Here is a 26503-nt window from a genome sequence, read left to right as displayed (position 1 = left end):
AAAACTTGCATACATACCCGAGGTCTTTAGATGCCCTTGTTAAAATAAATAAATAAAAAAGATCATGTGCGACTTTCGGGTTTATTTTGTTGCCCGTTGCCCAGAAGCAGGTGGATTCTGGGTAGGACAAAGAAGCAGAACAGACGAGCGGGAGAGGCGGATACAATGCCGACTTGAGTTTTGGCAAGGGAAGAAATCTCTTCTTTGGGAGATTTGTTTGATGAAATATGCAGCGATGAGGCTGCTGTCAATATGCACCGAGACGCTGCACGGCATCGGAGTACATTGCGTGACGTGGCTGCAGAGAACCTACCGTCCAATTCTCTCCCCTTGTGCAGTAAGATTTGAGATCGAATGCATCGTCTTTATTCGTTCTCGTTAGGCGATGACGACTACATGCTTAATGAAGAAAGCCACTCGATAAAGCGCCCATTCGCTCGCCGGCCTGCCTGCCGAGACTCTCCTGTAATTGAGACGGCGCAGGCTAAGGGCGGTCCAGGGGTTCAGCTTCTAAAAACGTGGCCGGACAGCCAGTGAAAACTTTCCTAGATTTGCTAGGAGCGTCCCAGGAGGCCAAAGAGGCTAGGAGCCACTCCCCTGGAAGCACTAGAATGACATAACCGCATCGCGCTTGGACCGAACTGTCAGCTCACTAGCGGCTGCGTGCACCTTGGACTCCACTGAATTAATTCCCACACTGCGACATTTCTCTTCTTCAGCTCATCTCACATCGATCGCTCTCAACGACGAGCCTTGTCTCGTGATGTCTTTTGGCGAGGTTTGAGAAAACGTCAGACGCGCCGTCGAGACCATTTCTCGGGACTCTGTACTGCCTGCGTGCGACCGCTTGCTCACTGCTTGCTGCGATCGCCCATCGCCAGTACCTAATCCAGCCTACGACTCCCCCCTGCGAATGGAACTCAGTTATGCAACTGGCTCTCGAATGATGCCTCCACCCTTTCGAAAGTTCTGCCGCCCATCCTTTACCTGGTTCCGATGATGGGGGACTTGCGACTGCCGTTGGAGGACGCCATCCTCGAGCTCTTCCAAGCAGATCCTAGACCAACTTTTATTGTAGAGCTGCCACAAGACGGAGCTGCCACCACCGCCGTCCGTTTCTCTAATGCCGCCCTCGAGGCCGACCCGAGCCTCCACGATGCCATCCTCGACGTTGTCTTGAACCACGAGGGACAGTTCTGGGCCTGGATCCAAGCCCAGCCCGACGTCAACGGGCAACATGAGCCAAAGAAATCGACCTCGTATATGGACCACTACTGGACTCGCACAGTACACCATTCCAGATATGTCATTGTCTCCAGTAACGAGCAACGACGACCAAACACCCCTCAGCGGCCAAAGATTAGACACAATGACCGAAGCCACACTCTGCTCAAGGTCCCCGCCGCAGGCACGGGCAATGGCTCGGCGCTGGAAAGCGAGGGAGAAGAGTTCACTGTCCCAGGCTTGACACCGGAGCAAGAAGAGCCCTTTGTGCTCACCGTCAACAGCTCCGACTGGTCCTCGACGCCCTTGGGACCCATGACGGAATGGCCAGTGCAACTTCACCAAACATTTAACCAAATTCTCGCAGACTCGAGACCAATAGTGCTTTACTGGGGGGCTAGCCTCACTACACTCTACAACGAGGCCTTTGCCAAGCTATGCGGCGCAAAGCACCCTGGCCTGCTTGGCAAACCCCTCAAAGACGCCTGGCCCGATTTCAGCGACAAAATTCACGAGACAATGAAGAAGGCAACCACCAAGCGACATGCCAGCGAAGAGGAGGAGTGGCGCTTCTTTATCGAAAAGTCAGATGGCAGCCAGGAAGAGACCTATCTCAAGTGGTCCATTGTCCCCATAGTGACAGAAAAGGACAAGGAAAACGTCGGCTTTTTGCAACCGGTGAGCGATACAACCAGAATGCGTCTTTGGGACCGACGCATGCATCTGCTCATCGATATTGGCGAGTCTGTGGTCACAGCAAGAGACGCCAAATCCTACTGGCGCAAGACGTTGGAGGCACTCGAGGCTTGCGAGCCTAGCTACGATATTCCCCTTGCACTCCTGTACTCTGTAGATGGTAACACCAAGGCGGACTCGACTTCGCCGGCAAAGGACGAAGAAAATAGTGTCTGCCGCCTTCAAGGTTCGCTCGGCGTACCCAAAAACCATCCTCTGGCACCTTCCAACTTGGCACTGTCGACAAACGACAGCAGTCTCTCCTTGGCTTACCGTGAAGCCATTCGCACACGAGAGCCGATACTCATATCGACAAAAGATGGTACTTTGCCTGAAGATCTCCTCCACGGTGTTCATTGGCGTGGCTTCGAGGAACCGTGTCACGAGGCCATCGTCCTGCCGCTCCAACCAACAAAGGACGAACGCGTCATGGGGCTACTTATACTCGGACTAAACCCCCGCCAACCATATGCACTAGACTATCAGCAGTTCATTTCTTTGCTAAACCAGAAGCTAGCTACAACTTTGGCCTCTGTCGTCTTGCTGGAGGAAGAATCGCGGAGAAACAGGAACATCTCGGAACAAGCCGCCTACGACCGAGCCAAGCTGAAGGAGAAACTGGCAGTCCAAACCAAGGAGGCCAATGAATGGGTTGCCAAATTCCAAGCCATTGCCGAACTCATTCCTGTGGGCATGTGCTTTGGCAGTCCCGAAGGCGAAATATCATTTGCTAATGACGCATGGCACAACATTACTGGTGTGACCAAGTCTGATAGCCTTACACAGCAAGAATTCTTTTCCCGTGTCGTCGAGGAGGATCGACCGACTGTAGCTCGTGCCTACAGTCAGATGAAGGATACTGGAACGGTCAACCTCGAGTTCAGAATCTACCGAGACGATGATGCGCCGCTGCAACAACCCATCGGAAGCTCTCCGGCCTTTGAAAAAGTTGGCCTGGACTTTGGTAACGAAAGCCCACGCGAACGATACATCAGCGCAGCTCTGAAAGCCGAGATAGACCCTGACGGCACAGTAATACGAATCTTTGCCTGCATGACCGACGTCACTTTACACAAAAAGGCCGCCGACGCTGCGATTCGCAAGGCATCTCAAGCAGAGAATCTGAAGAAGCTAGCCGAGAATGCATCAGTCGGCATGTATGAAATGCAGTCGGATGGCAGACTAATCTGGGCAAACAGCACGTTCTTTGAAATGTGTGGATTGGAAAAGATAGACCTTACCAAGCAAGAGGTCAAGCCATTTGAGTCATGCGTTGTCGAAGAGGACATGCCCTTGCTGAATCAGGCTCTGGAGAGACTTACGACCAAGGGCAAAAAAGCATCTGCCGAGATCCGCCTGAACACCCTTTGGACAGAGGAAGACTTTGCAGGGAACAAGATCGTGGCACCGCGCTGCATCCTTGCGTCCTTTAGGCCAGTAAAAACCTCCGGTGTGATCGAGACCTTTACGGGCTGTCTTGTAGACATGACATTGCAACGACAACAGTTTGAAGTTGAAAGACAGCGCAAAGACGAGGCTATCGAATCGAAACGCCAGCAGGAGAACTTTATCGACATGACAAGTCATGAGATGAGAAATCCTCTCAGCGCAATTGTCCAGTGCGCTGACTCGGTTGTTGCATCCTCTTCCAGAGGCGAACAAGTCTTGAAGGAGGCAAAGCGTGAAAGCAACAAGGGCCCATTTGTGCTTGACGCCGAGGCCCATCGAGAGCTACTGCACCTGCTCTCGACCTGTATCGACAATGCAGAAACCATCGATATTTGCGCTCAACATCAACGGCACATTGTCGACGACATCCTGACCATGTCCAAGATGGACTCGGACCTTTTAGCCATTAGCTCGGCCACAGTGGACCCCAGGGTCGTCGCTACAGAGTCCTTGAAGATGTTTGAGGTAGAAGCCCGACGTGTCGACATCAATCTCACAATGACGATTGATAAGGCGTATGACGACCTCAACATAGAGTTCCTAGACTTTGATCCGTCACGGTTGCGACAGGTCTTGATCAATCTCTTGACCAACGCATTGAAATTCACCAAGTCACAAGCAACGAGGAACGTTTCAATCAAGCTCAGCGCCTGCAAGGAAAGGCCAACAGACAATATATCCTCTCTGCAGTATATACCACATACGACGGACGCCTCACTTATCCAAGTTGAGCCTGAAAGAACCGATGCAGATGTGATCTATCTTACATTCGAGGTCAAGGACACTGGACAAGGACTGACTGATGAGGAAAAGTCTTCGCTGTTCCAACGCTTCGTACAGGCATCTCCTAAGACGCACGTGAAGTACGGTGGCTCTGGATTGGGACTATTCATCAGTAAACGCTTAACCGAAATGCTTGGAGGGCAGATTGGTGTTGCTTCTCGACCTGGGCACGGTTCCACTTTTGCCTTCTACATTGCTGCCATGGTTCCAGGCCCCGAGGCTCTTCAAGAGGCAAGAGCAACAGCTAAGACCATTGTTCCAGCTATCCCAACTCCTACCAGCAGTGTACCACCGAAGCACCAATTGTCAGAGTCGGCACGTCCTCAGACGGTGGCGCCATCGGACAATGTTGTTAGAGGCGTCCTCATTGTCGAGGACAATTTGATCAACCAGCAAATCACACGTCGCGGACTTGTAGATAAGGGTTACAGGGTAGAAGTGGCCAACCATGGCATGGAAGCTCTAGAGAAGCTCAAACTCACCAACCGCATGGATGGCCAATTCCCTCTCGACGTGGTAATGATGGATATGGAGATGCCAATCATGGATGGACTCAGCTGCACACGAAATATCAGAGATCTGGAACGGGAAGGCAAACTGCGTGGTCCCCGCATCCCTATCATTGCCGTCTCGGCAAATGCCCGGATTGAACAAATTCAAGAGGCCAAGGCCGCCGGCTGCGATGATGTGCTCGTCAAGCCATACAAGATCCCGGAGCTCATCAAAGTCATGCAGAGACTTGCGAGGCGGATGGACAGACCGGAGATTTCGCCGACCGAGAAGACATCGCCGGTTGAGAACCCAGAGAATCCTCCAGCAGAAAACACCACAACGTCCAGCACGGGCAGGACAGAAAGATCTGTCACTGAGAAAGCAGAAACGTCCGTCACTGAGAAAGAAGAGCCTGCCGCATGAAGGTTTGGCAAGACGCGATCAAGGAGGGCTAGATTTCGGGAGAGGGCGCGGAACTTTCTGTGTTTCTGTCCACGTGATTGACGTCTGACGCCACTGCAGAAGAAATATTAAAAACTAAGGGAAATGGAAAAGAGACGGGTCACAGCATAAGGGTAGGATTGGGCTTTGATCTATGCAAAAATTACTTATTAATGATACCCCGTTCGCGGTAGGGCACAATGCGTGCTTGAGAAATTGGAATTCTTGATCAGACAACAAGACGTAGTCGGACTGTAAAATAGATACGTCTTGGACCTCTGGATTACATACTATATATATACATATATATATGATATTCACATTACTAAAGAACTTCGGCTGAAGATAGTGAAGCACTCTTGTAAGCCACGCGTAATTTGATTAGACGCACAAATTGGCCAAGTTGATGAATTTAGACACTGGATCCTGTGGACTTTCCTTCTAGCATTATCGCGTCCTTGCACGACTCCAGAGGCACTCCCGGATGGTGGAATGGAGCAAGTCTCTAGGTCAGGATGAGTAAGGCGCTGCTACATCTTTCACAAGAGAGACTACATGATGTAGCAAGTGACATCAATACTTTCAAAGCCAGCCGCAAATCAACACCATTTGTATCCTTTCCACTTCAAGTTCCATTCGATTCGTTTCCCCCGCTTGCCGCCGCCCGCGCGTCGTTGCTCATAGTCCCCGTATCGCGGACAGTGAGGTTGGAGTCGATGGTGGATTCCGACACGTTCTTGAAGTGGGCAAAACTGCCGTGTGTTTGCGGAGCCGAGTCATTGCTCCGAAGCTTGGTGCCGGTGAATAGGCTTTGCACCTTGGTCGATAACTTGGATGGACTCTTGGGGAGTTGGTAGACGATTGGTGGTGGGTATGAAGAAGCCATTTTTCAACAGTGACGTTTTGATTGGCAGAATGAATCAGAAGGTAGACGGTAGGGTCTTTGGTCGGAGCGCTTGAGGTGATGTTTACGACTTGTTATATTTATAATATTTGTAAGCATGTAGAACATGTATTGTTGGTATCATTGTCTATAGCAAGGCGTGGTACCGATGTATGGAGCAGGGCGTGAGTGAGTCATGGGTGTGTGATGGTGTCAGCAGTGTGGTAATACAACAGATACTCAACCACGTCGCATGGTTATCTTGGCAACTTCTCTAGATAGGCGTTTACGGTGATGTTTGGGTTAAACTTCGGAGATTCCGGGAATTCAATCCATAGATCCGAGCCAGTGATGGATAAGATATCGACGTGGGAATCGTCCCCTGTTGGTTGTTTCCTGGGAGTCGGTGCATCAGTCCCGGTTGGCGAAACTTCGGGAGGTCGGAGTAGTCACGTCGGAGTTGTGACCAGACATCGGCAAGGATGGACATGTTGATAGGGCGTCCTACAGACAATCGGCATCAGACCATGTGCGATCGGAGGGCTTCCCGTTTTTCCCTGCGGCCAGGTATACGGTTCACGGGTATCGTACCCGTGCGAGCACGAGACCAATAGAGGGATTAAGCGTGCGCAGCATCAGCCTCTTTCAGTATATCACATGAATCGAGATGAAGCGACTATGGTGTGAAACTTCTGTGAGGACATCGTTTTGCACGGGGTAAAATAGACCTTAACTAATCACAATGTGGTGAAAAGTTTGTGTCACAGGAACAACACAACATGACAGGGGCCTGCATACCATAATATCCTAGAAAGACTGGAGAGGGAAATTAAATTTAGAACTGCTAGCCATATCTTAAGATTCTTGACTTTCAAGTTGACATGTCTTGGCGGATGCCCATGACAAGACTGCGCAACAAGCTACTACTATGAATCACCACATTTACTCCAGAGCCGCTTCCAAGAACAACTTTCGACTAGAGCTGCCAACAAACGCTGTCTTTGGAGCGTCATTGATGACCCAGTTCTGGGTGAATGTGTCCCAGTTACTCAGGTCTCGACGAGTTAGAGAAGCATTGAAGATCACAGTCTCTCCTGGCTCTACCCAGAGACGGTCGAACCCACGAAGCTGTTTGGGCGGATTATCTCCTCCAAGAGAGAGATAGAGCTGCGCCACTTCGTACCCTGCCAGCGGTCCTGTGTTGGTGATAGATGCTTGTACTTCATAAAATACATCATAGAGCATCTTGTTGCCGCCTGACTCGACTTCATCGCCGGCACCGACGAGGGCTTGTGGTGAACCGTCCTGCGCATGCTCAGGGATAAAGTCCAGACTGGAATTGTAGTACGGATCCATGGAGGCTGCTTCGAGGGATGAGGTGTCATTGACATAGGGATAGCAGTATGCCAGAATCCACTGCCAGGTATCCGGGAACTTGTAGTCTTCCAGGTTGGTACTGTAGTTTGCTCCAAGAACCGGTGCAGCCTGGGTTGTACCAGTGGTGGGCTGATAAGCTGTTATGTTCTTCCTTGTAATTTTGAGATCTGAGTAGTTGAATGTCGTGTACGAGAGACCAAAGCCGAATTCAAAAGCTGGCTCGATGTTGTTTTGATCAAAGTGCCTATAATCAATGAAAACGCCTTCGACGAATTCTTGCTGTGGTGCACCGCCTCTATTATTTGGCTCATATAGGACGTCTGCCCTATAATCTTCGCGGCGCTTGGCCCAAGTGAATGGCGTGCGGCCAGAGGGATTGACGTTCCCGTAGAGAATGTCGATAAGTGAATTGCCCGACTGTTCGCCCGGGAGCCCAGCCTAGACTATGGCCGTGATATTGGGGTTATTATACCAATCCGTCACCAGCACGGGCCTTACGCTATGAATCACAACGATTGTGTTGTTGCAAGTGGCGCTGATATTGTGGATCACGCCATCGGCATTCTGCCAAAAGGTTGGGTTGTTGCGATCGCCCTCGTTACCATCGACGTTGAGGTATCCTTCTCCCGAGTCGGCGTTGCCGAATATAATGTATGTTGCGTCTGGGCGCGAGGCGAGAGCGTGAATAGAATCCAGATCCGAGTTGTTAAAGATGCTTTCGTACAGACCACCATTAGCCACGACTCGCGCCTGGATTACCGAGTCGGGTGTGATCAAGTAGGGAAACTCGGAAGTGCCCGAGCCCCAGCCTATTGCCAAAGTACCCTTGTCGCAGGACCGATCGGGGCATCCATTGGGACTAATAGGGCTAGGACCGGCGTTTTTTCCAAAGACGGCGATAAACTTCGGTTTCTCGAGGGGCAGGGCTCCGTCGTTCTTCAAGAGTACCGTGCCTGCTGCGGCTACTGTGCGAATGAGCTCAGAATGGTTGCTGCGCACATCGACATGCCAATTGACCTGTTCCCAGTCTTCCTTGCCAAACGCGTACTTGAATCCATTTGTCTGTGTGGTCCACGAGTTGAAATTGACATCTGGTTGATCTTCGATCGTGTTACCAATTTTGAAATAGGCCGCCATGATTCTCATCGCCATGTCGTCTAGTCTCCAGCTCGGCATAGTTCCATTCAGTATGGCAACCGTGAGATTGGTGCCGAAGAATGTGTAACTAGTGTCAAAAGCTGTATCTCCAGGCATAGACATGTCCATCCCAGCCAGAGCTGAAGACACTCCGGATTGGTGGCCGCCCCAATCGCTGACGACAAAACCTTGAAACCCTAGCTCTCCCTTTAAGATATTGTTTAGAGTCTTGCTGTTCTGATAGCCGTATGAGTTGTTGATTTGTGTGTAAGAATAGAGTATAGATCCAACCCCGGCCCTCACGGCGTCTGCAAAAGGCCAAAGATACATTTCGTGAAGGGTCCGGTCATTAATGTTGGCGGACAGTGTATCAGAGATGTTGTATCCATACTGAGCAGCCTCACCGACTTGACGGAATCTCTCCTGCTCATTGCCAATGAAGTGTTTGGCCGACGCAATGATGCCAGTATCCTGCATACCCTTGATGGTCTCGGCCATTGCCACCCCCGTTAGCATGGGATCCGCGGCGAAGCCCTCCCAGTTGCGGCCACCTTCGGGAACTCTTCCCAGCGGTCCGGCGACAGGGCCCAGCTGCACTGTCGCGCCCTTGCCCTTGTGCTCTTCGGCCATTGCAACGCCTCTCGCGTACAGCAGCCCGCGGTCCCAGGTAGCAGCGGCCAGCTGGCCAGAGGTAAAGGCAGAAACGTAATCGGCATATCGGACGCCTTGTGGGGAGTCCTGATTGCAGATACCCTTGAAACCCAATCGAGGAACGGAGCCAGTATTGCCAACACATGGACCATTTTCCCAACTGTCGAGTCAAAAGTTAGATCATGTGGGGGGAAAAAGGGTCTAGGCAAGCTTATAATGTAAACTTACCCAACGCCAGTTGTGAGATTGATTTTCTCCAAGAGTGTAAGTTGAGATACGAAATCTCTAGCTTGAGCGTAAGCACTTTCCCAGCCAACGGCTTTCGGGTTCATCCAAGGTGATGGGTAGAATGGCTCGGACGTCCATTCTGCATCTTTTGTGACGATAAATTGCTGAGGAGGTTTGATATTTTAGTCTCGGATGAACATGTAACATTGAAAAAGTGCAGTCACGAAACGTACCTCGATATGCCCCAACTCTGCAGAACGAACCTGGCTAATACTTGAAACGGCAGAAACGAGAATCACGAGAGCCTTGTAAGAATACATGATGACTACTAGTATTCAAGCGTTCTCGGCGATCCATATGTTTGCATTCACAAATATTCTTGGGCTATAGGGACATGGGCGTAAGCTGTTTTATGTACTACATATTATTTACACGGGCAGGTTTGACTTGACTCGAGATCTCGAAGATCGGAGAATTGGGGATAGATTACAGTACAGACCACGATCGTCTGTAAATCACCAGCCATGTCTACTATGCAGAGTCAACGTCACAGCCCGTCCATATGTCGGGCTCAAATATCTTTCCGTTGCATCTTTTGGAAGATTCTGGCGACGATCCCTGTTGAACATAGAACGACCTGACAGACCATCGGCACGTGCCATGGTACAGAGTGCGCTATGACGGTCTGCGACTTTCCCCGGGAGACAGAACAAGCATCCGATTTGTTAGAAGTACAAAGGTCCGGGGTAAAGGCATGTCGGTAAGTACTTTTTCAGTGACACGTGAGCCCGTGTTTGCGCATGACAGGAAGATCGGCGCGATAAACCGGTCCTTGAGCACCTTTAGTTCATGTAGTATCACGGATATATGTGCTCTAGGTGTTGTCAGTCACGGAGCTCCCCCGAGATGTGCGTGTGCTTGGAAAAACAGCGTGCTCCCAGGATTAGCACCCCATATCCCAGAACGGCTTCACAACGGTGTCTCAGAAACACTTTTTATGGCAATAACTTAGCTCCTTGCCTATATGATGAAGAGACCGGTGAGAAAACTGGCCGTAAGGATGTTTTTGCTTTTTGAGTAACCATCCGGCGAATCAAGCGACTGATGAACTCTTTCCAAAAACACCTCTTTGCATAGATGGGGGAGCTTGGCTGAGATCGCAATTGGCCACAATAGCTCATGTCCGAAATAGTCAAATATGAACTCCTTGTAGTGTTCATAATCGTTGTTTGGCGGCTACTCATTTAGCTGATTTACAGGCAAATGGCAAATTTGTCGGGCTATGTACAATGACAGAGGCAGCGATTAGACACCCAGTTCTGGATTGTAATTAAAGCCGCCTCACTCTTGACTACGGCAACATTTCGTTGGGGCTATTCTAGTATGGAGGTTGGCCTCGTGTGAATGGCATGTCTTGAGACAAATGGACCATGAATTGTAAAGACTCATCATGGCTGCAAAGGCCCCAGTCTGGGCCAGACCTTGTTCGGTTCGGCTTGTTCCGTGCTTCAAGATGCTCTACCGAAACCCGCGTCGTCCACCGTTCCAACTGTTTCCCGAGCCGCCACCCTTCTAGCAGGGGTCCTATAGGGCTGCAAATTTGACGGCTACCAATTTGTCCCAATGCGGCGAAATTCTGGAAGCCGGAGCTAACTGAATCTGGCGTTGTTGACAGAGCTAAGCTAGATCCGGAGTTGTTGATTCTAAGCTTATGCGTGAGCGCTGGAGTATACTGAGTCGCCTTGGGAGATCTTCGGAGGAAAATCCCTGCGCGACGATCTACCGGTAAGGGTCCATGCGGAATACTCTGCAGATTTCCTCGTCCACTCGGATGATATTTCACAAATGATTCTGGATGGTGCATGTCTGTTTGTCTATCTGGTGACTCTGATCCATTGGATGACGTACCCAGCCCTGGCCGTGCTCGCCACCTTGATGCAAGTCTATTTCCTTGTTCGGTTCGGACGGCCCACGCCTACAAAGAGCTAATCGTGTGGAATTCGGACTTGCATTACAACACGCGTCGTAGATACGAAGTTTGACTGGTCTGGGCAGGAATCGATACTACATACACTGATATGCAAGACACATGTCTGACAGGAGACTACCTAGGTTTGCAGCCAAGACTGTTTCTGTGCAGAGCCGCTGCCAGGGTCAAGAGGCTTGCTATCAATGAGATGGGCGATGGTCGGTTAATCTACGGTATGCGTGTGGGATTTCGGGCCGCTACGCGGCCCCTAGTCTCGTTCTACAAGCTCAGCAACACGTACAACGAATTATTACTGACCGAGAACCTCGGAATGTGAGAAAGCGGTCAAGGCCCCAATTTACGCGGCGTTTTTCCTGCCTCACCTTTGTAGGCACACCCAAGTATCGTCCAAGTATACATGAAGGGTGGGACGTGAGGAGCCCAGCCAACTGCTACACCAACAAGCCAAGACGGGTATCAGCTAACCGCAATTGTCCATCTGTTATGCACATGCTCAATAGTTGCAAGCCTCACGATAACTTACATAGAGGACTGTCTGACTGATGAAACTGGAGTCATTTGTTGGCTTCAATATATCAAGAGGAACACAACAGAATTCAGCTAATACACACCCCTCTATTGATACGTGACACCTTGTCCATTCAACTGTTGCAAAATAAAGCATCATGTCGACTTCATACGATCGGTATACCTGGCATCAAACGAGCCCAGAGATCTGGCAACGGGATGTCGACGAAATTGAGCTATTTTATTATTCCCTGGCAAAGAGATTTGAAGGGAGCGGTAGAATGTTCTTTGCCATGACCGGGCACCTGTCGCTGAGTGTCGAGCTTCACGGCCAGACCTCCGACGTTGCGCGACAACGGATCAAGGCTGCGCTGAAGCGCGGATGGCAAGCGCTCCGTTATGAGCATCCGACCATTGCCTCGCAAGTCTCACACAATGTAACTACGGGCCACGCAGTCAAGACCTACCACCTCTGCAACAGCAGTGAGAAACTCGACTTGTGGCTGGGGGAGACGTTGGTCGAAATCCCTGGTGGACAAACTGGTGAAGAATGGGCAAACAGCGACCCCCCTGCACCAAAGTTACCAACCATGTTTCTGTTGGAACTCACCGATAATACTTCCGATTTCACTACAACACGAATTGATCTAGTGTTCCGATCCCCCCATGAGATCGTTGACGGTATCGGCACTCTTCACATGTTCAACAACTTTACGAAACTCGTCGCCAATGCATACAAGGACGGAGACGCCTTCAAGCTCCCCAGCCTCGATGGCACAGAAACCGAGAATCTGAGCCCGCCGTTCCGGGTGGCGGCAAGAGTTCCCTTTGAATTGACAGATCGCCAACAAAAGCACTTGGCGGAGCAGAATGCCCACAAGGCCGCAGCCGGCAAGGACGAAGGAGACATTAGAGTCATCGGGCTTCACTTCGACGAGCAAGGGCCCAAAGTCCCAGGCGTCCACCAACGTGTGGCTCTCGATTTCTCCCAGTCAGAAACAAAGTTCATCTTGACCGCCTGCAAAAAGCTCGGTGCTACCGTGACGCACGCATTCCACGCCGCCATTGCCTTGTCCGTCAGGGACCTCCAGGAGCGAACAGCTCATGCGCAAAAAGTCCGTTACGTCAATTATATTCTTCGAAACGAGCGCAAAAGCTGCGACCCCCCGTACAACAGCCCGAGCCATGCTGTCTCTGTTTATCATTCCGTCTCGGGCCGCGCCTTGACGGTGGACATGGTCGTCCCCGCCGCCACAAGCACCACTGGGCCGGCCGACACGGCCCAAGAGTTTCATTCCGCGGTGAACAAGATAAAGGCCTTTTACAATGAAGTCCGAGATGACGCTGACCACTACGTCTTGTGTCTGCCGATCTGGGCCGCAGGCATGTCGGAACTGCCGCAAAGCACTTCTCCGCCCCCGATCCCGGCTCCAAACGCAAAGCCGACCGTGTCAATTTCCAGCATGGGATCTGTCGACAACATTATTGAGCAGAGGCACGGGGACATTGCAGTCCATAATCCCTGGGTGACTGGAGAGGAGCTCGGGACCGGTCTTGGCTTGTTCCTGGGCACCTTTGAAGGGAAATTGTGTCTCAGTGCAGCCTACAATGATGCCTGGCATTCCAAATACGAGGTTCTGGATTTCTTGCAACGTTGTACATATACGGTTCGTGCTGGACTTGGGGCTTACTGAACATGTCACCAGCTTGATGCTGCCTTTTGTATTTCTTTTTGTTTCCGCCCCAGCTCCGTGGCCCAAATCTTGCTATTTACAGAGCCCTTCCATCATCCATATTTTCAAACAAGAGACATCGGTGCATACCATTCTCCAGGCAGCCGCTTGTAACATAGTACATGAATTCAAGTGCATCGTATTGAAGCACTTTCTATCTACAACTTTGCGACCGGGGAAAAAGAAAACAAGAGAAAAAGGGCAGGTGCATTGAAATTAGTCATTACGGCCAGTGAGTATCCTAACGTAGTGGTTGGGGCTTTAGAGCAAAGCGAGAGTTCGAGGGGTGGTGGGGACCCCTTGTTAAGAGTGTGTGCAGTGACTTAGGTATCAGGACTACATATGTACCTTACGTACTATACTGGGCATAAGGGTTACTTATACCCGTAGCCGAGTAATCCTTGTACTAGGTACAATGCTTGCATACAAACAACCCCCCAGTCTGGTCCCATCCATTTCACTTTTCTTCACTGCAATTTTAACCCTCACAAAGGGTCTGGAGGGTGGAGAAAAGTATAATTGCCAATACTTTAGCGAGTCGAGGCTGAAAGAATGAAATCAGCGAGCCTCGTCTCTGGAGCCACTGATTGGTAGACGGATATTTGTAGGATAAAATAAACTATTTCACTGCAATTATAAACCTCACAAAGGGATAGTAGCGTGAGGGGCGTCTTCAGTTCTCTCTCACAGCACATTTAGTCTTCGCGAATGAGCTTTGAAACCTAAGCCGAAATCATATTCAATAGAAAATGAATCGAAAATGAAGTCAATTTGATTTATTTTCATTGAAGGCCGCACCGCACTCCAGTCCTACAGATTACCTCGTATGGGCAAACGTTTAGCCTTCCTCAGTTCAGTGTGTGCAACCTGTGCATTCAGAATCCCCTGCTCCACAGCGCCATCAATCGATGCTCTCCAACCATGAGCCCAATCACCAGAAGCAAAAAAGGTGTTTTCGTGGCGACTCTGTAGCTCGTCTTGATACTTGGACATGTACTGCGGTCGCCACCAGGCCGGACCACCCTTGGAATACTGATCACTTGCCCAATTGTGGAAAATCTGATACATCAGTCAATTAAATGCACTATTTGCGCAGGGGAAAAATGTCACGTACCAGTTTATTCACGTCCATGGGATGAATTTCGTTCAGCGCAGCCACCGCCTTCTCGGGTTGTCGTTCTGGGACGAACTCATCTCGCTCATCAGCACCAAAGGCGACAACGTGGACTTCGCCGCTTGGTAGCACACCGTCAGCATATCCATACATCAAGTGGCCAGGAAATCGCATGCCATTCCAACGTTCAAGCTCTGTATTTGAAATGTTGGCGTGGATCTTGGTCATTTGATTAACGTGGCCAATGTTGATGGCCTCTTGTCTCCCCTGCGACAGCGGCGGATCAAAGTGAATGTCCTTCAGAACATTGAGTGGAATGGTGCAGATAATTTTGCGCGCGATGAACTCCTCCCCATCGACCGCGGTGACCCGAGTTAACCCGTCTCCGGAAGAGGTCCGAATGATGGACTTGATTGGAGTTGAAAAGGCGTATTGTAGCCCGGCATCAACAGCATCATCAAACAAGCGTTTCGCCAGGGCGGTTTGGCCATCGCGTAATTTATATCGCAACCAAACATCCGCGAAATTGTCTGAATTGTGCATTAGCAGTGCGTGGGAACGGATCATGTCCCACAAGCTCGACGTCTCCATGTGGCCACCACTGATATGCAGCAGCAGAGAGACAAGTATTCCTTGCTCTTCTGCTGTTAGCTTGTGCTTGATTTGCTTGAAACGGTCCTGGCACGATAGTTGATCCCAACGCTCGACCTCGGAGCGGCTGACTATCGCGTTGTCGAGCTGTGCGTGTGGAAGTGGGCATATGGTTCGGCCAAATTGACCGTCCACATTGACAAACACATCCCAGGCCTTGGCCATCATTGCGCCCGCTTCCTCGTGGGTAGTCCTCCGAGGTGTAGCTTCTATTAAATCATTTTTTTTAGCTCATCTAACTCTGACGCATGATATGATGACATTTCCCACCTGGAACATTGATTGTATAAAAGCCATTGTGCATGCCTGGGCTGCCTGTCTCGATTAGATCGCGATCCATCCCATATCTCACCATCTCTCGGAAAAGATATCCCATATGATGCGTGACCCAAGTGCCGCCCATTTCATAAAGAAAGCCTTGAGAGAAACGTCTCGAGTCAGCGTCAACAGTTCAGAGGGTTGTGCGAGCTACCACTGCTGACCCGAACTTACCATCCTGTTTGGCGGTATATGTTCGACCACCAATACGATCCCGTGCTTCGATCAAAAGCGTTTTATGTTCTATTTTTCATTTAGTCGGAATAAATTCTTTTGGCATTAGCCGTTCAATGGCATTCAGTAAGAAACGTACGCAAGTGGGCAAGATCACGCGCAGCTGCGAGCCCGGCATATCCAGCACCAATTACGATCACATCGTAAATGGTGTTACCAGAGACAGATCGACGTGGTGAAATGACAGCCTCGGTTTCCAAGCCTGGGAGGACTCCCGAAGCTCTGTCCCAAGTATATCCATCTCCAGTCTTGGTAGCCATCTTTCTTGGAATAGACAGATCAATAGTCGTCGCAACGTAAAGACTCAATGCCTGATATGGTCACGACATATCCAATATGCTGCCAGAAATTCTATCCTGTCATTTTGTACTAAAACGATCGTATCATCTTCCTGTTTTCCAAAGGCGCACATGCGGTTCTCTGGTCGTCCCATTCGAAATCCCCAGTAGAGGGGCAAATAGACAAGGACCGGTTCCGGTCAAAGTTGGAACCAAGTGGGGAGCTACTTGTCTACTACAAAACGGTACTTGTGGCTCCCACTATGGAGGTTCTGAGTTCCCAATTTGCCCTATTTGGGTAAGGTCATGACAGCTCTGTACTGCAACATCATACTTTATGCAGTTTGTGACTTTTTGGCTTCATGGCTCCATACGGCGAAGTAACGCGGAATCGCGTTTGCTCTGCTTCTATTCTAGCTCGTGCAATCGACGTCTATATAGATGTGAGGCATCAGTCAGGTCGAACATGGAATGAAGGCTTTGAACTAAACAGATCTATCCTGTTATATATCTTGAAATTTGAAAACACCAAAACTTCAGAAACTTCTAGTCGATATGCCGGACTTTACTGGACTCGAGCTCACGGGCAAAGTGGCCATTGTCACGGGTGCTTCCCGGTACGTTGCTTAGTCGTGACATCTGGGTCTGTCTTCGCCCATTATCACTCTCTTGGCTAACTTGAATAACATGGTTAAAGGGGAATTGGCGCTGGAATCGCAGTCCTTCTGGGCAAGCGAGGTGCCAATGTCGTAGTCAATCACGTATCCCCAGGGACCCGTGAGCGTGCTGAAGCTGTCGCCAAAGAGATCGAGGCAAACGGCACCAAGGCCATTGTTTGCCAGGCTAATGTCAGCAAGCTCGACGAGATTCCCAAGCTGATTGAGGCTGCTCTCAAGATCAGCACCTCGGGCAAAATCGAGATATTGATTCACAAGTACAAGCATCTCCCCTGTTTATTCACTGTCGAGCTTTGTCGTTACTAATACAAACTCTTCTGCTGCAGCGCCGCTCTTGGCAATGAAGCCAATCTTGTAAACACAACCGAGGAACTGTACACCTCACACTTTGATGCCAACGTCAAGGGGCCCATCTTTTTGACCAAGGCGGCTGAGCCGCATCTGCCCAAGGGCGGACGCATCGTCTTCATTTCTTCCGCCGGCGCTCGTTTGGGCGTCGCGGGTCAGACTGTATACGCTGCTACCAAGGCCGCCGACGAGGCCTTGGTGCGAGTTTGGGCCAAGGAGCTGGGCCAGTCGCACGGAATCACAGTCAACTGCGTCAACCCCGGACCAGTTGCCACAGGTGAGTCGAGATTTACTACTTGTTGACCTGGAGCTTTCATTGACATCATGTCGTGTAGATCAATGGTTCCAAAGCGACGAGCAATTCCTCAAGGACATGCAGCCGCTTATTGACGAGACACCTGCTGCTGCGCGTGTGGCCGAGGTGGATGATATTGCTCCGTTGGTTGCATTCCTCTGTTCTGATAATGCAAGATGGACTACGGGTTCGGTGCTTTCAGCCAATGGTGGATTATATAACTAGAGTCTAGCAATGAATGTGATTCGCTACCGTCTGGTTCCATCTAGATGTCGCGTATTCCCAATACAAGGATCATGACCATCTGTACCATGGCCAGTGTTTGTCTGATTATAGCGAGTATTTGACCGAAAGGATTAAGGGCCGCAGTGACTATCCTGTGCCCATGCAACAAGAGTGAATACTACAACAGAATGGTTTATACTTGCAAATAGAAGTAAATGGTGGAGGGCAAGAGTGAGCGATCGAGTCAGGCAGTGTGGTTAGAGAATAACACGCGATGAATTTGAGATAAGAAAAGGCTGCATTTTCGTTACTCAGGGCATTGCTGTAGTTTACACACTTGAACCCTTAAGGATTATCTCATTAGGCACCCTTTAGTGTCGCTAACGTGCCGGCGCCCTTCCGGCTCCCCCGCAATTGGCCGCTAAAAGGCGGACCAGGTCGCCAGGTTAGAACCACCATTTGTCCCTACTGGCCGCCACCACTTCCCAAAACCTTGGATTGCAATGTCTAGAAATGTTCAACGTGTTGACCATTGCCTTGTTTGGCTCGACGCAACTGTAGCGACATATACAGAATACTGATTCCCCCTCTGGAATTCCGGCAATTGTAGGACAAAATGAGACAGTTCAAATTCGTAGGAGGCCCAAAGCGCAAGCGACGTCGCCGCGACGAGTTGAGTGGGGAGCTCACCGAGGTTCTCCCAACTGAGACTGCTGCTGCTGCTACTACTGCTGCTGCTCAATCAAGTCGTCGTCCGGCGGCTGGGAGCTCAACAAAGAATCAGCAACAGCAACAACCATCGGCGACTATATCAAAAGACCAGGGAGAGCCGGCGACCACGGAAGCATCCTCGGGGCTGGACCTGACCGCGACAACAAGTGACGACGTTCTCTCATCCGTCAATGAGGCGGCGTCTTCCTCCGCAGAGGAGGGTGAAGTAAACAAGCCATTAGACAGACCTGTTGGCGGCTTTTTTGATCCCATATTCGGTGCCTTGCCTTCATTTGAGGACCCATTCGACATGGTCGACTATCCCACGGTGCCAGGCCCGAATGAATTCAACGCCATATTCGGCTTGGAAGGAATAGAGCATCAGCAATTCGCCACGGGCGGCGTGGACCTGAATAAGGATTTCCCAGGAAATGTTCCAAGACCAGAGGCGGAAATGCATTCAGAATTACCCCCTCCAAGTCTGTCCATGTTGGCAAATGATTATACCGTCGATCAGCTGCTCCTGAGGTGTAAGTGCAGAAAAACTCTCTCCAAAGCCTCTTGAAACGCATACTGATATGAGCTGTTATCCAAACATAGACGATCAGGAATTTTGCGTGCTACCTCTGACGCACGATTTTAAAGCCAACCCGTTCCGTTGTCGAATGGAAAATGTCCACGGGTCACAGATGTTGCTTCACTGTATACTCGCCCTTTGTTACAAACACATTCATCGCGACACTGGTACATGCTTTGCCGAAGCTCAAAGCCATGAAAGGGCAGCTCTCCAGATGCTCGACAGAATCGAGAGAAGTGGACAGACATTGACCACGACGGGTACACTGGATCCGTTACTGATACTCATGACTTTAAAGGTGAGCAGAGCTCTAGAAGATGACATGCACCCACATGCCTGACCCATATAACAGTGTGCCACGTCGGCTCTAGGACCCTGGGTGTGGTATCTAAAACGCGTGAACAACATATTATCCGCAGCACAGTCACTGGATCTCAGACAAAACCCACGCATGCAAGCGCAGATTGAAATGTTTGCTTGGTAGGTTTCCCCCGAGAAAGGAAAATCTGACATGGCTTCTTACTTTTTGACCCAGGTGGGACGTGACACTGGCCTTGACGAGCCGTCAGGGCTATGTCCTGTCGCAGTCCACAATTCAGAACTTGATCGATCAAAAAGACATGAGCAAAACTTCTTTTTATGGCGTGGCTGGTTGCCCAAAATTTCTCTTTGAAAACATGGTCCGGCTTGGAGTGTACGCTAGAGAATTTGAATTGGTAGCATCGATGACCTGCGTCCGTGTGGACTTGGGGCCTATTCTGGCAATCGAAAAGGACATAATCGGCTGGGAACCTGTTAAGGGTGCCATCACGTCTGAGCTTGTCGTCCCAGGAGAAGAGGCAGAAACACTAGAGTCCGCACAGGTCGAAGAAGATCTACGGCATTGTGCCGAAGCTTGGAAGTTTGGATTGCTCGTCTATATCGAAAGAGTCTTCAAGTGGGACCGCAAGGAGGAAATCTCGCCCATGGTTCAGTTTCTCGCACGCAAGACGCTGGATCATGTCAGATGTTGCCGACGTGAGAGTATGACGCAAAAGCAGCTTCTGCTACCCATGTTCTTAGCCGGGTGCGAAGTCAAGGACGAATGGCTTCGGAAAGAAGCTAGTGACTACTGCGACTGGTGGGGCAAGAAGACGAGATATGATATGTTTCTGACAGCCTCGGCCTTGTTGCAAACCGTCTGGGACGACGAGGAGGCGTTCAAGTGGTGGGGTCCAGTTATTGATCAGCATGGCTACTTGGGTTCAGACGGAACAATGGGAAGACAATATCTGTTTGGATAGTCTCATTGCAGTTAATCATGCGTGCGGATAGCAAATTCTGTCTCTGATGGGTGTAAAGTGTAGAAAATGGACTTGTTTTGCCATAATCTGAAATATTTGACTAGACTGCCTAAGTAGACCCTCACACGGACAGAAGCAGGGTGAAAGCCCGATACTACATAAGCAAAGATACCCAGATCAAAGACCTATTCTATAGGTATGACAATACTGTGATAGGCAAAGTTGGCCGATTTCCTCTGGTTTTGGTCAATAATGGACATGCAAGTCAAGCCACAGTTGCTCTTTTCACTCTACCAGGGCATCATAGTTTGAATTTCTTAGCTGTTTTGCCCAAGATCACTTTGAATCGTCTGATTAAGTCTGTCTTGATCTCACGTATAGAAATCAAGTCATTCTGCATTTGGAGCTATGGCTTAACTTTTGATCGTCATATCTACAAATGGTCCTGTATATACACTACTGGGGTGCGTGTTTAACTGGGTAGACACTAGGAAGTTTTCCTAATTTGGTGAAAAGTCTACCATGTGGCGAAATGCTTCAAGCTAACTGACTGTCACTCTAGCTCCATACTACCAAAACATATGGCGCAACGACTCGTCTATATTTGCGATTGTATCTGAGTAATATAGACGATCTCGCAGATGACATTTCTTGAGCCGGTTGAAATCAAACAGTGATTGCATACTCATTACTCTGCCACCTGCTCCTTGTCTAGACGACCTCATTCACAGCTCCAATCTAAAATCTACATAATCGCCAAGTCACAATGGCTACCATGGACAAGGTTCTCGGTGCCTACGCAGAGCGACAGGCTACTCTGGAGGCATCCTTTGATCAGAACGAGTTTGCTCGTGGCATCGCTTGGGTAGAGGGCGAATACGTGCCTCTGCACCGCGCCCGCATTCCTCTCCTCGACCAGGGATTCATGCACAGCGATCTCACATATGACGTTCCTTCAGTGTGGGATGGGCGGTTCTTTCGCCTCGACGACCACATTACGCGGCTGGAGCAGAGCTGCAAAAAGTTGCGTCTGGCGTTGCCGTTGCCCCGGGACGAGGTGAAGGGCATACTCGTGGAAATGGTTGCGAAGAGTGGAATCCGCGACGCTTTTGTAGGTTTATCCTTGGTTCTTAATGTTCAGACTTGACAAGTTTTCTAAGACGCTCCTAGGTTGAGCTTATCGTGACCCGAGGTCTCAAGGGCGTTCGCGGTTCCAAGCCGGAAGAGATTATCAATAATCTCTACATGTTTGTGCAGCCATATGTCTGGGTCATGGAGCCCGAGATCCAGAGCTCTGGAGGCGGCAGCGCCATTGTGGCGCGTACTGTCCGCCGATGCCCTCCGGGCGCCATGGATCCCACCGTCAAGAACCTGCAATGGGGAGACCTGGTCCGGGGCCTGTTTGAGGCGGCGGACCGGGGAGCGACGTACCCTTTTCTTACCGACGGCGACGCCAACCTCACCGAGGGCTCGGGCTTCAACATTGTCCTGGTCAAGGACGGGAAGCTGTACACGCCTGACCGCGGTGTACTCCAGGGCGTGACCCGAAAGAGCGTAATTGATGCTGCTCACGCACTGGGCTTGGAGACCCATGTCCAGCTGGTGCCGATTGAGATGACGTACGAGGCAGATGAGATCTTCATGTGCACAACTGCAGGAGGAATCATGCCAATCACGACGCTGGACGGCAAGCCTGTAAATGGTGGCAAGATTGGGCCCATTACCAAGAAGATCTGGGACGAGTATTGGGCCATGCACTTTAACGACAAGTACAGCTTTGCAATCACTTACTGAGACTGGCCTGGAGGGTACTTGTAAAGTTTTTATTATCACTGGCTTAGTTTATAGATTTTGAATAGAATAATCATATGAGAAACGCCGAAATTACTGGAGAAACTCGACATAATGCCCCAGCACTACCTAGTCAAGCAAGCTACTAGAGTACAATTTGGAAAGGTGGACATGTGGTTGCGATCTATGATTTACTACACGAAATATATTTATGAAAGATGTTGGTCGATCGTCACATACGATACTGCAACCTGATTGATGTTCTCTGGGGGTACTGATGCTAAGCGTGGTGCTTTACAAATTATAGGGAGCTTACACACTAGTATATCACAAATCGACAGTCTCGTCCAACAAGAGTTGACAGTTTTCTTATCTCTATATCCTCTCTGATACCTTACATCTATCGATTGAGGTCATTCGACCTATTTTGGAAGCAATTTAAAAATGAATTAGAAGCCTACCTGGTAGGTATCTAGGTTAGGTAGGTATGCTTGTGTACGGGCTGGCCATGGCTACATTTCATTTTTTGCTCCTTTGGCTCTAGCGCCCAAGTCGCCCAAGTCCAGTTCAAGCCTAGCATACTCTATAGTGGGAAGCACCTGAGAGCGAGTGCCAACCGACCCCATCCTTTTGTCTGTTTTAAGCAAAGGACCCAAAAAAGATAACTTTCTCCTCTGTAGTCGCTCACCAAGAAGTAAATCGGATGTTTCTGAATTGAGTAAAACTAAACATGAGCAATATTGAAATGAATGTTAAAAATTATATTCTGTGTGCCTCGTTTCCTTGCCGTGACAAGTATATTGTAATGGACTCTGATGAGACAGTACGTTTTGTTGGACAGCTGCTAGATCAAACTGAAATCATCCAGCACTTTGACACCCGACGACTTATACTGCGCTAAAAATGGCAAGGGATACTATAGTGATTGTTGGGTGCGTTTGGCTTGTCATATCTGTCAATTATTTTACTTTAATGGAGTCACTAATACTGCGAACAGAGCTGGTATCATTGGCCTCGATGTAGCACTAGTTCTCGCTCAACGAGGATATGGTCGGTATGTCACAGTTGTGGCCGAGCATCATCCAGGCGACACGAATGCAGCATATACATCCCCATGGTGAGTCTCAAACTTGAACTTTACATACGAACCTGGTACTGACAGTTGACTCAGGGCAGGTTGCAACTTCTCTGCAATTTCGGGAACTGATGCCAATGCGTTGAGATGGGATCAACTCGGCTATTCCCATCTTACACGGCTCGCATCTGAGAAAAGTGAAGAGTCCTTTGTCAAGCGTACTGAGTCCACGGAACTGTGGGATGAAGATGTTCCACATGACAAGATCCAGGCCATGTCACAGTATTTGGAAGACGTAAGGACTGAAAATTGTAAATCATGACTAGGTATATACTGACTGATCACAGTTTCGAATCCTCCCCGGTTCAGAGCTTCCCGAAGGCGTCAAATTTGCCGTCTCCTTTACCACCTTGACCATCAATGCGCCTGAGCATATTCAGTACCTTTACCAAAGGCTGCAGAACGAATACAGCGTACGTTTTGTCCGACAAAAGTTGCCCAATATTCGTGCTGCCTATACCAGCAGAGCTACCGAGGTAGTGTTCAACTGTGTAGGTAATGCGGCGCGAAGCCTTCCTGGCGTGGCAGACACCAAATGCTATCCTACTCGTGGTCAGGTAGTCTTGGTCAGAGCCCCCAGCGTCCAGAAAAACATCATGCGCCATGGCAGAGACTACGAGACATATGTGATACCTCGTCCTAGCTCTAATGGACACGTTATCCTCGGTGGTTTTATGCAAAAGGGAAATGGGTAAGTTGAATAAACCGACCAAGCATGTACTGTTGAATTTGGCTCGTCCACTAACGCATCGAAGCGATAAATCAACCTATCGCGCCGATACCGAGTCCATCTTGCGCCGAACCACAGACCTCAGCGCCGAGCTGGCGCAACAAGCGCCCGAGGTTGTGGCTGCATTTACTGGACTCAGGCCGTCCAGAGAAGGTGGTGCGAGAATTGAAAGAGAAGATATTGCAATCAATGATAATAAGCGCATCTTGGTGCATAATTATGGCGCGGGAGGCACAGGCTTTCAAGCTGGGTACGGCATGGCTACAGAAGCTGTGGATACTATTCAAGACTTCTTGCAGTCTTTGAAGACGAGCGAGATTGGGACACGCAGTCGCCTGTAGACGCTAGGATTTGATGTATTCTTACATTACGCAGACATAATCAATTGGGAACAGAAATTATGGTAAATACATTGGAGTAAGCTTTCTCAATTAAATGATACTATGTCAATAAGTAATTCTTTGTAAGGAAGCTGCAACGCGAACAGCATCATTGAACCGACCGCGTAACCCTGGGATGGTTTTCAAAGACTCGATAATGGCTGGCCCAACCATGCTCTAGATACAAAGTCCAATCCAACTTGCAACCAAGGCTCGCCGGTGCTGGCTTCAGCGTCAAATCCATGATCGCCAGGACGCAGGGCGATGTGCAACTTTACGTCTGGAGCGATGTCTCGAACACGCTCCACAAACTCGACAGTTCCGTGAACGGGCACCGCAGTATCTTGTTCTCCGTGCAGGATAAACAGTGGCGGTAATTTTGACACTGCAATCTCCTTGTCCCCAGACCTGAGCAGATCCAGTGGGTACAGAATTTCCTCAGAGCCGAGAAATTCTCCAAGGCGACCATTTTGTACAATCGAGATCGCGAGGTCCAGTCTCGTTGGTGGATCTGCCTCAGTCACATAGTGCTTGTGAGCGTGAAACGACTGCAATGCAGCATCAATGACATCCTCTGAAATGTTTGGTACCCCAACAATAGTCTTTTCAAACCTGGTGTTGTAGTAGTCGGAATGCATATCAATCATGGGATAGAGTAGAATCATGGCTTGTGGTCGCGACATGTGAAGCAATACAGACTGGAGCGCGAGATAGCCTCCTATGAATTGTTAGCAGGCATATCCAAAGGGGGCGCAACACAAAAAAAAAAAAAAAAAAAAAAAAGGAAGCTCCTGTTAGTCATCAAGGCGACCTACCTGCGCTTTCTCCGACAAGCAACAAATGATTTGTATCGAGGCTCAAGGGTGTTCGACCGAGCGAGTCAAGGTAACGCTGCGGCTCACCATCTCTGAACCAAGCCCAAAATGCCTTCAAGTCTTCTATAACGTCTATTCCATTGGCTTCAGGCAGCAGCCTGTAGTTTGGGCTGATTATAACGGCGCCTTTGGCCGCTGCAAACTCCAAGATCCATGGCGAAAACCAAGCTGGAAACAAATTTGATCCAGTAACCTGTCCAACCAATGTCAATCATGAGTGTTCTGCTGGCCGCTGGCTGAGGGGACATACCAGAAACCCTCCATGAATTCTGACTATGAGTGGAACAGATGTTAGCGTCGCGAGATGTTTTGGAATCAATACATCTACACCAATTTCATGGTTGGCAGATGAATACTCGGTACGGTAAATGTCAAAATTGTGATAAATTTCGGGTGTAACGGACAAGAGGCGTTCTACCAGCTGTTTGAACCCAAGGCTATGATTGTCAGCTGATGTTGAAGAAGGCATGATTCAGAACTGTGGGATTCGAGAGTGATTCGTTCCTTGGATTGGAGATTTTGTGCAAAGAGTTAGTCTAGACATGCGGCTGTATGAAGCTCTTGTACACAAATGCACCAGATCACTTTCAACTAGGTTAGCATCAATGAAGCCCGCAACACTGAATCCCCCCCTCCAGGTGGGTTGACAACTTTGGCGGCCTCGGAAGGCTGGGTGGGGAACCACCGTCACAACATGGCCATTCTTGGTTAGTGGAAGCGTTGCTGAATCTTGATAGTGCATGGCTATGCACAGATTACAGTTGCCCTAGAAAGGCACATGTACGAGGGTAGAAATGGTTACTGGCAGACTCCAGTTGCCAGTCACTTTGCTCGTGTCCAAGCAACGTTGCGGCGCGATCTAGTGTACGGAGTATGCCTGGTAGCTACAATGTCTCATGTGGGATTGTAAGCATAAGCCGGCACGGAGACTGCCTTGACCGGTTGGGCTCTTCTCTGCCATATCTGGCGCCAGGAAACTCAATCTGGGCCTTTACACGGCAAGCTTAGCTACCAGCTACCGGAGTGTTAGAACCCACCCATGTGATACTTGCGTACCTAGATACCTAGGTATCTATTTCCAGAGAAAGGTTTCACTTAAAGATATAATAAAGTAAACTCAGGGCACAGGCAGCATGGCATTTTTTATTCTTCAAGGTGAGAGGAATTGTGAGTAGGATCATCAAACGGCATAATGCTAGACCGTGCTAGAATAAATTCACTGAGATGTCTCTGTTGCCACCCTAAGAAGTG

The 26503-nt window shown here is 49.6% G+C and overlaps 10 protein-coding genes across 10 annotated transcripts; 6 read left to right on the top strand and 4 right to left on the bottom strand.

The window, feature by feature from the left end:
• Nucleotides 1–999: 999 nt before the first annotated feature.
• PFICI_09764 (uncharacterized protein) lies at nt 1000–5106 on the top strand (the record flags this gene model as incomplete). The annotated part of the gene is made up of 1 exon (XM_007838345.1): nt 1000–5106. One exon carries the CDS (start codon nt 1000–1002, stop codon nt 5104–5106), a length of 4107 nt encoding a protein of 1368 aa, XP_007836536.1.
• Nucleotides 5107–5749: 643 nt separating this feature from the next.
• Nucleotides 5750–6010, bottom strand: PFICI_09763 (uncharacterized protein; the record flags this gene model as incomplete). The annotated part of the gene is made up of 1 exon (XM_007838344.1): nt 5750–6010. One exon carries the CDS (start codon nt 6008–6010, stop codon nt 5750–5752), a length of 261 nt encoding a protein of 86 aa, XP_007836535.1.
• Nucleotides 6011–6949: 939 nt separating this feature from the next.
• On the bottom strand, nt 6950–9504 carry PFICI_09762 (beta-glucosidase A; the record flags this gene model as incomplete). Its single annotated transcript, XM_007838343.1, has 3 exons — nt 6950–7822; nt 7883–9332; nt 9401–9504. 3 exons carry the CDS (start codon nt 9502–9504, stop codon nt 6950–6952), a joined length of 2427 nt encoding a protein of 808 aa, XP_007836534.1.
• A 2551-nt stretch (nt 9505–12055) lies between these two features.
• PFICI_09761 (uncharacterized protein) lies at nt 12056–13591 on the top strand (the record flags this gene model as incomplete). The annotated part of the gene is made up of 1 exon (XM_007838342.1): nt 12056–13591. One exon carries the CDS (start codon nt 12056–12058, stop codon nt 13589–13591), a length of 1536 nt encoding a protein of 511 aa, XP_007836533.1.
• Nucleotides 13592–14440: 849 nt separating this feature from the next.
• On the bottom strand, nt 14441–16207 carry PFICI_09760 (uncharacterized protein; the record flags this gene model as incomplete). Its single annotated transcript, XM_007838341.1, has 5 exons — nt 14441–14689; nt 14745–15604; nt 15666–15812; nt 15888–15956; nt 16027–16207. 5 exons carry the CDS (start codon nt 16205–16207, stop codon nt 14441–14443), a joined length of 1506 nt encoding a protein of 501 aa, XP_007836532.1.
• A 573-nt stretch (nt 16208–16780) lies between these two features.
• Nucleotides 16781–17770, top strand: PFICI_09759 (uncharacterized protein; the record flags this gene model as incomplete). The annotated part of the gene is made up of 4 exons (XM_007838340.1): nt 16781–16842; nt 16923–17159; nt 17229–17527; nt 17586–17770. 4 exons carry the CDS (start codon nt 16781–16783, stop codon nt 17768–17770), a joined length of 783 nt encoding a protein of 260 aa, XP_007836531.1.
• A 616-nt stretch (nt 17771–18386) lies between these two features.
• PFICI_09758 (uncharacterized protein) lies at nt 18387–20341 on the top strand (the record flags this gene model as incomplete). The annotated part of the gene is made up of 4 exons (XM_007838339.1): nt 18387–19011; nt 19082–19356; nt 19411–19538; nt 19594–20341. 4 exons carry the CDS (start codon nt 18387–18389, stop codon nt 20339–20341), a joined length of 1776 nt encoding a protein of 591 aa, XP_007836530.1.
• Nucleotides 20342–21107: 766 nt separating this feature from the next.
• Nucleotides 21108–22135, top strand: PFICI_09757 (uncharacterized protein; the record flags this gene model as incomplete). The annotated part of the gene is made up of 2 exons (XM_007838338.1): nt 21108–21452; nt 21512–22135. 2 exons carry the CDS (start codon nt 21108–21110, stop codon nt 22133–22135), a joined length of 969 nt encoding a protein of 322 aa, XP_007836529.1.
• A 900-nt stretch (nt 22136–23035) lies between these two features.
• On the top strand, nt 23036–24338 carry PFICI_09756 (uncharacterized protein; the record flags this gene model as incomplete). The annotated part of the gene is made up of 5 exons (XM_007838337.1): nt 23036–23064; nt 23130–23249; nt 23304–23502; nt 23555–23958; nt 24023–24338. 5 exons carry the CDS (start codon nt 23036–23038, stop codon nt 24336–24338), a joined length of 1068 nt encoding a protein of 355 aa, XP_007836528.1.
• Nucleotides 24339–24520: 182 nt separating this feature from the next.
• On the bottom strand, nt 24521–25721 carry PFICI_09755 (uncharacterized protein; the record flags this gene model as incomplete). The annotated part of the gene is made up of 3 exons (XM_007838336.1): nt 24521–25095; nt 25193–25445; nt 25503–25721. The coding sequence occupies 3 exons, from the start codon at nt 25719–25721 to the stop codon at nt 24521–24523; spliced, it is 1047 nt and encodes a 348-aa protein (XP_007836527.1).
• Between the last annotated feature and the right edge of the window lie 782 nt (nt 25722–26503).

This window comes from Pestalotiopsis fici (genome assembly GCF_000516985.1).
Source record: "Pestalotiopsis fici W106-1 unplaced genomic scaffold PFICI_Scf_7, whole genome shotgun sequence".
Classification (NCBI taxonomy): Eukaryota; Fungi; Ascomycota; class Sordariomycetes; order Amphisphaeriales; family Sporocadaceae; genus Pestalotiopsis; species Pestalotiopsis fici.
The sequence above is the reverse complement of the archived record's forward strand: the minus strand, read 5'-3'. Positions and strand labels throughout refer to the sequence as shown.